The sequence below is a fragment of the Macrosteles quadrilineatus genome, unplaced genomic scaffold (genome assembly GCF_028750875.1).
Source record: "Macrosteles quadrilineatus isolate MER2022 unplaced genomic scaffold, UCM_ALF_1.0 Scaffold_8__2_contigs__length_117827958, whole genome shotgun sequence".
In the NCBI taxonomy this organism is placed as follows: Eukaryota; Metazoa; Arthropoda; class Insecta; order Hemiptera; family Cicadellidae; genus Macrosteles; species Macrosteles quadrilineatus.
Window position 1 is genome coordinate 111,139,416 of NW_026542601.1, and position 10,998 is coordinate 111,150,413.

The window sequence follows — 10,998 nt, forward strand, 5'->3', positions numbered from 1 at the left end:
AATTAAATTGGGATATTATTAAGATTCCCAATAGAATTGAATTTAAGTTCTTAGGGAAAGATGCTATTGCTTCTTTAAATAACACCACATTCAAACTATCTTATGGTGAAATATTTCACCAAAATAAATTATTAGTTCAATGTTCAATTATTCCTAAGTGTTTGGACGGTGCAAATTAGTCTCTATTTTATACATAATATTTTTTCCTTTTTCTGCTAACTTGTAACTTTAGGGAGTGTCGTTTGTTATGTCCGCTTAATTTAAAATAATTTTTGACTTTGTTATGAAAAGACTGTTGTTTTGTTAATAAATTGTTTTGTGTTTTCAATTGGTTTTGTGTTTTTATCACCTTAACTTGGATAAAAATTATATTTATTGATTGAAACGTTTAGTTAAACTATACAGTTATGTTATAAACTCTACAGTACTACTAATGATACCACAGACACAAAATCGTTTCTTATAATATATTTATTAAATCTCAAAGCAAAAAGTAAAAAGATGAACAATCACACTTTAACGATATTCAGCTCCTCATTTTGGCCCAAAATATTGATTTTCTTAAGTGATGCTTCATCAATAACCAATTCTTTTAACTCACCAAAGTCCTGAATATTCACATTTGACACATTGCCTAAGAAAGCAATATTTAAATGTTTTAACTTTTTAGCCTTTGTTAACGTTTCTGCAATACCCTGAAGACTCACACCCTTACATCCTTGTAAACTAAAAACCACCAAGTTCGGACAAGATTGGACCACGTCGCAACACTCATTGTTACTTAAGGAATCACATTTTTCAAGCCTTAAACTCTCGATTTTCATTCCAAATTCATTGTTTATGAAAAGAGAAACATGAAAATCATCTTTGTTCAGGCCATGAGTTGGACCTTCAATACTTAAATGCTTTAACTTCCTCAACTGGTGAGGAATTTGATTCAAAACCGATTTACTTAGATTCAATGCATTGTTGAGTTTAAGATCAACCAGTTTGATGCAGCTGAGGATTTCCTGAAAATTAATTAAAAAATTTAGAGCCATAAACATACAGAAAATTTGTCAATGGAGCTGTCAAGTTTAACCTAGTATTTCAGCAAGTTTCTCCTGAGGCAAGAAGAAAGTAGCCTACTGTTTGTAATATAATAATTACTCATATGATTTGTCTTTAGTCCTTTGTGCTTGGCCAGCGAGTTCAAACTAACCATAACTTATATATAAACATTAATTTTCCAAAAGCAGATGGTTTCAGTATCAAAGAGTGAATTGGTGACTGGTAAGACCATAATTAGTTTTGGTGTAAATACCTGCATTTATGCGATCCTGTTTGTAGCTGAGTTGGTACCGGTTTCAACTCGCATATGAGTCATCTTCAGGCTATTAAAGATGTATTCTCGCTTCATTCAAAGGTCGTCAATTGATAATAAATAAATAAACAAAACACAAACAAGTGAAATAGGAACATTTAGGATAAAAAAAAAAAAAAAAAAAAAACTGAAAAGGTAGGCCAACAGGACAACGTAATCAGGCGGGAGTTGTGTCTAGACTGTCGGTCAGGATCAACGTGGTCAGTGATGACGTCGCGCCTAGATTCCCCAATCAACTGATAATTTCATTCACAACTGTCCCTTCATCCAGTATCTTAATTGCATGTCGTATGTAATTAGATTGGAACGAAATCTTATCGTTGATTCTGTTTTATGGATTCCGAATTCTGTGTTCCTAGTGTTTCTATTGAATCGGCCATTTTATAGGTGCGGGATTTTCATATTACTATCAATACTATTGTAATTGTGGTTGAGAGAAACCAGATGTTCAACCTTTATTTTCTTTTGAAAAATTAGTCAAGAATGGTTTACTCAAGATAATTTTAAAAGTTTCCTTTCAAAATCAATCCTCATAAATTATTGTTTTCAAAATCTGAATTTCTTATAAACTACCTATTGAATATCTGAAACGCAACCAAACCTTACATTGTAAACCTTGCCCCCTACTCCTCCCATATCTAAATGCAGAAGGACAAGTCGTGGACTCATCATTCTTATGAGGTGAACAAACTCCTCATCTGTTATCTTGGGCCTCTCACATCTCCTTGAGAGTTTGAACTCTGTTATATGACTGTTGTGGACCAACCTCATCAGGTCTTCCATGGTTATAAACTCATTGAGGCTCAGATCTATGCTGGTAATGTTCGGAAGTGTTGCTAGCAGTTCAAAAAGCCTGTAAAAGTTGATATTGTAAATACGCAGTTAATGTAATTTTTGTTTATGTAACAATTGAGAGGTATTAAAATGTTACTCATTCAGGCATGACTATATTTTATTAATATTATATTGAATACAATTTATTTTGAATTGTTTTGAAGTAATGTTATTCCATCCCTCAATACGTTTCTGTACTTACATAAAACTTGGAAACATAAGGTAAATCACATTCCATAAGAAAAACATGGGCTAGTTTATTTTATAGGAATGTGCAAATAAACATCAGCATTATCGTTAATAACTCATCTTAAAAGATATTATTGATTTCCTGGTTATATTAGGCTCCTTTGACCAACTAACCTTTTTCATTTCCAAAATCGCTCTATGGATATGATGGGCTAATTTTATGTTAACTTTTGTCTGCACTAATAGAACCATTTCACCCATTTCACTTATATTACAATGTAGTACACTCACAGGTGTGACCTGAACTTAGTGTTGAACAATTCTATGGTGTTCAACTGCGGTAGCGACCACAGAATGTTGATGAGAACGTCTTCAGGAATTATATCACCATTTGATGAACATTCTTTTAAAATAAGTTTTTCAATGTTTCTGTTGCACCTGGAAACCCCAAACAAGCTTTAAATAACTGTCATCTTTCATTCACCTTCTACAATTTTGGAAAATAAGGATACTGCCAAAACAGTGGAATCAACATAAGACCTTTGAACAGTGTTTTCTTTTCGATTTAGTTAGTCAAGTCCTCCCACCGAAACACAACTTACAGAAAAAATACATTCCTATGTAGGCTAACTTTTTTTGTAAGCTGTACCAACATTTCTTAGGTTTCATACATACACATCTAAATGTTTCTGGCATACAAGAGGAAACACAAAACTCATTCTTCATGACTAATACATTTGTTTACCAATCAGTACTAAAAACCTTGATCTTCTAATCCAATACACAACATTAATTAGGTGGTATGTAAATTGCATCTTCAGCCTTAAATAGTGGACTTTCTTAAAAATGCTAACTACACCCCCTATTACTTGTACTCATTGTACAAAGTGTGACAAAAATAATGCCTCAAAATATCAAAATACAGTATATGTAATCATACTTGCACATATATGGAACAAAAAAGTGTTATTTTTAGCATTTTTCCTCTTTCTAAAAGGAACAAGTAACCGTTGTCGTCAGCAAGCTAGACGCTTTGTTTTTCTGTCTCGTAAAACATGTTTGCCATTGTTATTAGTTCCTGAATGTTTGACACATTTAGTTAGCACTAGTTTTTCACTGATATCAAATCAAATCAAATCAATCAATCTTTATTCCAAGACAAAAATCATACAATGCTGTAACTTATAGGCTATTTGGTCTTTTAACTGAAAATTTAAGTAAAAATACAAATATCCTGAATCAGTCTGTGATTGTGTGACAATAGGTTATTGTGAACAATTTCCATTTAAACCTTTTATATTCAACAACAAAGATGAAGCCATGCCAACTTGCTTTGGTTAATGTTTAGATTATTTTTGTTATCACATTTTTAGAATTAAATTTCAATGAATTGATACTGAACATAGCCGATAGCCATAGATTTTTAAAATAACATAATGGTTGGTAACTAGCACTATTTGCTAAATAAGTAAATTCTTACCTGCTAATTTGCCTTAATATTGGAACAGAGTTGTGACAGGAAACCAAGGTAACTGAATCTAACGAGGGAGAGTTGGAAAGCACAAAACATATATCTTTAGCGGACACAGATTCTCCTTCAAAGTAGGCATTCTTCACATGCAGCGAGTGAGAAGAAGCCAATTTCCACTTCTCACACACAAACGGAACGTTATTGCACAAGTCTTTCTCATCTACGTATGAAAATATTCTACTCAATAATGGGGAAGGAAAGTTTTGAATGTGTTTCTTATTCATGGTGAGTATGTAGATAAGTTACTGTTGTAATTTTATGTTTACACTTGTGTTTACAGTTTGACAGACAGCTGGGTCAGTACACCTATCCATTTGACTATATTGATAGCATAGACAAACAGAATTAAATATTGATATTAAAGTTGTCAGGGTTTTAACATAGACAAAAAGAATGAAATATAGACCGTCAGCTGTGCTGCGGTTACCATAGCTTCTGGCGCACACCGCTTGGAGCGCCATGTATTTATGGCGTACGCGCTACGTAAACTACAGCGGTGTGCGCCGGAACCTATGGTAACCATGGTAACCGCAGCACGGCTGACGGTCTATATTTAATTCTTTTTGTCTATGGTTTTAATCAAAGTCGCTGTGGTTTACGTGATCCACCAACAGATTGTGCTGATGTAAATTACTGATTTCTGTAGAATACACACTTTTTCACCAAGTCAATCTGATAGAACCACTTATTGTGATCTATATCAAGTTATCACCCATTTAATATTTCAGCAAAAAAAAAAATACTAATATTAAGTATAGTATCTTTTATCACTAGTGCATTCTATACCTGGCTCACACAACTATTTTTTTTTTATAAGAAATTTGAAACATCTGATTCATAGATGAGATGTCTACTTTATTATCCAATAATCAATCTCTATACTCTTTGGTTTTTCATGTAGTCTTAACTCCAAAAGTATCGCTACTTAAAAGTACTAACAGATACTGATAGAATGTGAAAATCTATAGCTACAACTTGCTTGGTATACTAAGAATAGTCATGCATATTTTAAATGGGTCATCTTCGTCTTCTTATAGACAGATGAACACCCTATTAATTTAAACTTACAAAACCTTGAAAAACCAACCTTATTAACAAGACCTTGAAGTAACCCTTTAAGTCTTATGTTAAAGTCATACCCAGCATTAGAACAAAAAGGAAAAAAATCAGTTTACAACAAAGTGTGTTTAATTACAGCAAAGTGTGCTCCTATAAAAAAAATCTTTTTCATCAACTTAAATCATGCCATAAAAAAAAGAGCAACTTGTTGTAAAATTAAGTATATTTTATGTCCCTATACATGATTACGTGGAAAGTTAACTGTAAGAATAATAGCACACAAGGAGTGGCTCATTCAAATGTTCTTGGAGTAGAAAAAACCCAACTGGTCAATAAAGATAGATGTTTATTTCACTATCTAAAATCAATGGTACTGTAATCAAGATATTGAAGAATGTCTTGAAGAATACTGCTTCACAAGACCCACATGGTTTTCAAACAATGTGTTTGTATTTGTACATAAATAAAAACAAATAATAGGCATTAAATATTTTAGTATTGGTTAGTAAAGCATTTAAGATTATTTGGTAATTTTATAAAAATGTTTAAGGTTTTGTCAGTTATTTCCGTGATGATTATGGTTTTTCTTTGTGTGTTCTATTACATGTATCCAAGTGTTTTCAAGAAATATAATCACAAACTGGTTAATCCAGGAAGTAAGAATATGTTATCTATTTATCTATTAATAGGCAAGCACAGTGTTGATTAAAAAAAATTAAGGTGCCGGAACTGTAACCTATTTAATGTTATTTGTAACTATTTATGCCAATTTTTATCTTTCTTAAAGAGAGGTACCGGAACTGCGTTCCCCTACAAATCGAGCACTGGGCAAGCATATTTCTTTAAAATCTTTTTTCTCAGCTTGTGTGCATCGTAGGGAAAATCTACGTATACAGTTTGAAAGATATTTCCTGTAGGTGTGCAGAATCCCTTTATCAATAAAAATAGGCTAAAAAATAAGCAAATAAACGGTATCAGCATTCTGACACATACTTTCTCCCATAAGTTTGTCAACAACCTTTATCATGTGTAAACGGTGAGAGTAAATATACGGAAATGGGATTTGTACAATTTTGTTCAGAATTTAAAGGACTATAACATACTAAATTTTTATCAAAATTGTTCGAGCCAATTTTGGGAAATCCGATTTTTCCGTTATTTTATGGGGTTTTTATGGAGAAATAACATAATTTACAATAACTTTTGAACCGTATTTTTTACAGAAAAGGGATTTGTACCATTTTGTTTAGAATATAAAGGACTATAACATACTAAATTTTTATCAAAATCGTTCGGGCCATTTTTGGGAAAATCCTATTTTTCCGTTATTTTATGGGGTTTTATGGGAAAATCCTCATCTAAAATCAAAATTTCTATAATATGAAAAAAAACTATCAAAATTGTAAGGACCATAACCTACTATGTTAAATCAAAACTGGATTTTTGTCTAAAATCCTATTTTTTGTTATTTTATGTGGTTTTTATGGGAAAATAACATAATTTTCCATAACTTTTGAACCGTAATTTTTACAGAAATGGGATTTGTACCATTTTGTTCAGAATTTAAAGGGCTACAACATACTAAATTTTAATCAAAATCGTTCGGGCCATTTTTGAGAAAATCCGATTTTTCCGGTTTTTTATGGGTTTTTATGGGAAAATCCCCATTAAAAATCAAAATTTCAAAAAAATGAAAAAAACGCCTGGAGATACTATGGATTAGAACCTACATACCAAATTTCATCGAAATCGGACCACAGGTGTAGTCTCTAGCTCTGTACACATCCAGACACACAGACACACACACACACACACACACACACAGACATCACTTCGAAAACCACTTTTTTGGGTCCAGGGGGACCCAAAACGAATATATCCACTCAAAACTCAAACTCGAAAATTTTGACGAAAACAATACTTTCTCCATATACTATGGTATAGGGGGAGAAAGTAAAAAATGAATTTTAAATTTCAAAAATTAACAGGCCTTATGATGGGTTGTCATGCTGGTGAGGAAATAACAACGAAATACAAACAAAAAATCTAAACAAATGTAATAAATTCCAATCAAGATGGTTTTAAGGACTTATTAATGCATTGAAACGGGTTTTCTCTCTTAGAATTAATTTTCTGTGGTATTTATATAATGACCATCAACCATAATATTTAAGACAACATTTTTCTAAAGAGTTGTTTAAATACTGAATACATTTATTTATTAAAAAAAAGAACATTGAAAGCCTTTCATACTTTGGAACTTATTAGCTGAAATTTGATAACAATCAATTAACACTAATCTCCTACGGTAACCATTTACTTTTGCTACTATCTATTTAAAAGTACCGGTACCGGTAGGCTATATATGGATTTGATATTGGTAATCTCAAAACTATTTGACACAAAACTGCACATGATTCTTATTTATATTTATAGGAAGGTAGATTCCTCGATCAAAGCAGCCTTTTGAATTTAGTTGTTTGGGAAATGACCAGGTCAAGTCGTTGATCAGTTTGCTTTTAAAATATACAGTACTAACTAATACACAGCTCAAATAATAAAATTAAACTCTTGTTTTAGCCTATGAGAAATTATTAACAAACTATTACTTTTTATCTTCCAGCTTGGGGAACAATTGAAATTGTTCAAGAAAAACCAATTGGCAATATAAAAAACATCTTTCATTCCCAAATCTTGTGGCAAATTCTGGAAAACCTCTGCGGTTTTGTTACTGGAGTTCTCTTCTGTGGTTTGATTGGACGATCATTTAGCAATACACATTGTGAGTTCATACTTTTGTTTGGAGTATTTACTATTTTAAACATACTTGGCTTCTAGATCACGTTTTTTGAAAATAAAAAGGTTAAAATGCTTTTGCACTGTCAGTGATCCTTTTTTTAAATCTGCAACCAAGGTTTCAAACCAAGTGGTTGGAAAAATCCTCTTCATCCTTGGGGAAGAAGAGAAATAACAGAAATCCCAGGTAGAAGTGGAAGAGTCGTCAAATACATTTAAAACTTTGAAAAACACATTTAACAAATATGTGGCCAAATTGTAATAGGTACTGAAAATCAGTCACATGGTGTAGCTTGTAGGCAGGTTGAAAATGAACCTTTAGGTTTGAAACCTTGGTCACAGACTATAAAACAGATTATTGACAATTAACCAGGCACTTAACCTTTTAATTTACTATTTGAACAGAAATCATAAAAAGAAATGTTAACTATCTGAATCCATGGCTATAGAGATGAATAGTCTTTACTTGCAGTAGTTTCATTTATTCACTTATTATTGTTGATTGGCCTATTAGAAGAAGAAATTCAGCATACCTACATTCCATTCGCACAGTACCAAATGGTCTAGCTATACAAAAGAAAATTGAATTTACTAAAATAATAACAGGAAGAAAAAAACAATCCTTTAGTTTTGACATGAAGAATTGTAATTAGCTTCCAAGAAAAAACAATAAATTGTGTTTCTTGTTTCAGTGACATCGATGGAAAACTCATTGAAAGAAAGTACTAAACGGCTTCATGAGCTTCAACAGCAGGTGAGTGAATATACAACACAAGAATAATAGTTTATAATTATAATTATTTAATAAATAGAGAACTTAAACAAGAATATGTTTTATCTTTCAGCGTTATTAAATCCAATCATAACAGATAAACCATTCCTTTAGCTTACATATTTTTGATACCTTTGTAAAATGAAATATCAATACTCTTCATTATAAAAAAAATCTTGGATAGTTGTTTATCCTAAGTATAAATAGTCATTTCACATACCGTAATTTAATTTTCAGGGATAGTGTGTTTCCCTGTTACTTTTCATTAATTGTTCTGCCTTTCAGGTAGCCAACCTTAGAGAAAAGCTACTTACACAAGAAAGCATGGATACTCCGATTTTAGCTGAGGAAAGCCAACTTCTATTGACACATGAGGAAGTTACACATATGAGTCAGGTAATGTTTTTAAACTTCCAGTAATGTAAGTCAATTTTCTTTTTGGATAGTATCAGTCAGTGAAAACAGGTTGAATAATTAATAGTAGCATGATAGTAGTAATCTAAAAAAGTGCCAAGGAAAATGAAAATATTGGACAACACTTTTTTACTTTAATGTAATACATTAGTGAACATTCATATTTTACCACCCCTTGGACTACAGGACTTGAGTAGGACTCAGAACTTGTAGGAATGATTGTAATGCACCATCAAAATATTAGGTTTAACAACCCTATTCAATGAAATGAAATGGCTAACTTATTTATTATTTACAGCCCCGTGATGCATACTGCCAACAAGATAAATATCAAAGATTGGTGAATCGAGTAGTAGAAGAAATCATTAAACTTGACATTGATGGATCCAAATTTGAAAGATTGTTGGAAAAACTTATTAAATTATTAGAAATATTGTCAGAGACAAAAATGACTACGGAAAATCTGAACTTTTTTCTTAGTTTGTTACCGACACAGAAAAGTGAAGAAATAAATAATCAGATGGAGTGGGGAAAGGAGGATGTTAGAACTGAAAATAAAACAAATACTGTGGAAAATGAAAATACATCTTTGGATAATGAGGCAAAGTCAGTAACTTGTAGTCCTGAAGACACAGAAGTAATTAATTCACATTGTGAAAAAAGCAGAAACATTTCTTACGAATTACATCCAAGCGAGTCGACGGACAATTCCTCCAGTCTGATTTCTTTGACGGCCGGCGCAGGCGAGTGCGAGGAAACGTATCATGCTCGGATTGTACCGATCAGCCAAATACCAAAGTTCCATGAACTTCGGAAAGGACAAAAACCAAGAGCACAGACTCCGACGGCTTACGATGAAAAAAATCCTGTTTCTTCAAAAAATACTAACCAAATTAGTGACAGAACATTGGGGACTCAACAAACTACTCCAAGGGTAATATCTTCTCCGATTGAGTTGCGAACGGCTGGCAGGGGTGGTAGAAGAATACAAAGAAGTTGAAACAATCCATTCTGATATTGTTATTGTCTTTACCAACATTTTTAACACAATTTAAATAACTGAGTAAATTTTGAAATATTTTGGTAAATAACCTCAATATAATTGAGAAATTTGTTAATTAAAATTTTGATTATTAATTAAATTTTTTATTATAATTAGCTGTTTACTTATTTCAAGGTCAAAAACCTTTCAAATTCATAGATTGGCTTCTACGGCATATGTCAACTTGTCAAATGTTGATCTTGGGATATTCTGGATATTCCTGCACAGTCAAACTGGTGAAATTAAATTATGTTGGACTACTGACGTTTTTGATGACAGCAATTCATCTTTGGGTCAAACTATTATTCAACTGTTGAATTGTATACACTGGACATTTAACAATGAGATCATCTCCCAAACTCTATAAAGGTTTAAATAGAACCAAGGGTATTTGTTGCTGTATGAATATGGCCTATTAATAGTTAAGAAGACTATTAAAAAAGTAAATGAAAAACCACGAAGGCCCAATGTTATAAGTTGAAAAGTAGAACATCGCAAATAGCTTCATAATTTTTTTATCGGCAAACTGCTGAGTGAGTTAATGATTTTATTTAATCATTTCACATTAACTTATTATTTATTTACCGTAAACATACTTGAGGATACTGGATAAGAAACTCACACCTGTGTTTCTTTTCTGATACAACAAAAGGGTGAGAAGAATGAGAAGTCTGCTTGCTTTGTCTTAAGTCTATGTATTAGCGACACTAGGATAAATAATAACTGTGCAAGAAAAGGATAAGTGATTTAATTTACTTCTTCGATTTTACAAACACTTTTCAATCATAATGTTACGTAATCTGATACTTATAATTTATCTTATTTTGATAAATGACAAATCCTGTTGTTTTAAAATATTTAAAAAATATTATTTATTACTAAATATATATGATCATACTGTCATCCAAATATTCAGTTTAAAATGATACATTTTTCACTAATACACCGAGAAAAAAGATAAAAAATATCCTGATTCATACAATTTAATGATTAATTAC

General features: G+C 31.7%; 2 protein-coding genes across 2 annotated transcripts; one reads left to right on the top strand and one right to left on the bottom strand.

Annotated features, from left to right (window-relative positions):
* Positions 1–486: 486 nt before the first annotated feature.
* LOC129001641 (uncharacterized) lies at positions 487–4,176 on the bottom strand. Its single transcript, XM_054429009.1, has 4 exons — positions 3,867–4,176; positions 2,678–2,824; positions 1,970–2,216; positions 487–1,010 (listed from the first exon to the last, which is right to left on the bottom strand). Exons 1-4 carry the CDS (start codon positions 4,139–4,141, stop codon positions 510–512), a joined length of 1,170 nt encoding a protein of 389 aa, XP_054284984.1. The 5' UTR covers positions 4,142–4,176; the 3' UTR covers positions 487–509.
* Positions 4,177–5,458: 1,282 nt separating this feature from the next.
* LOC129000664 (uncharacterized) lies at positions 5,459–9,896 on the top strand. The gene is made up of 5 exons (XM_054427626.1): positions 5,459–5,632; positions 7,600–7,758; positions 8,465–8,526; positions 8,830–8,940; positions 9,702–9,896. The coding sequence occupies exons 1-5, from the start codon at positions 5,518–5,520 to the stop codon at positions 9,894–9,896; spliced, it is 642 nt and encodes a 213-aa protein (XP_054283601.1). The 5' UTR covers positions 5,459–5,517.
* The last annotated feature ends 1,102 nt before the right edge of the window (positions 9,897–10,998 follow it).

Coding starts and splice junctions, on each gene's coding strand:
- LOC129001641 (XM_054429009.1), bottom strand. CDS start 4,141: ATGAATAAGAAACACATTCAAAACTTTCCTTCCCCATTATTGAGTAGA. Junction 2,217..2,677: donor ACTAAGTTCAGGTCACACCT/GTGAGTGTACTA, acceptor CAACTTTTACAG/GCTTTTTGAACTGCTAGCAA. Junction 1,011..1,969: donor TAGGGGGCAAGGTTTACAAT/GTAAGGTTTGGT, acceptor ATTAATTTTCAG/GAAATCCTCAGCTGCATCAA.
- LOC129000664 (XM_054427626.1), top strand. CDS start 5,518: ATGTTTAAGGTTTTGTCAGTTATTTCCGTGATGATTATGGTTTTTCTT. Junction 7,759..8,464: donor ATCATTTAGCAATACACATT/GTGAGTTCATAC, acceptor TTCTTGTTTCAG/TGACATCGATGGAAAACTCA. Junction 8,941..9,701: donor AAGTTACACATATGAGTCAG/GTAATGTTTTTA, acceptor CGGCCGGCGCAG/GCGAGTGCGAGGAAACGTAT.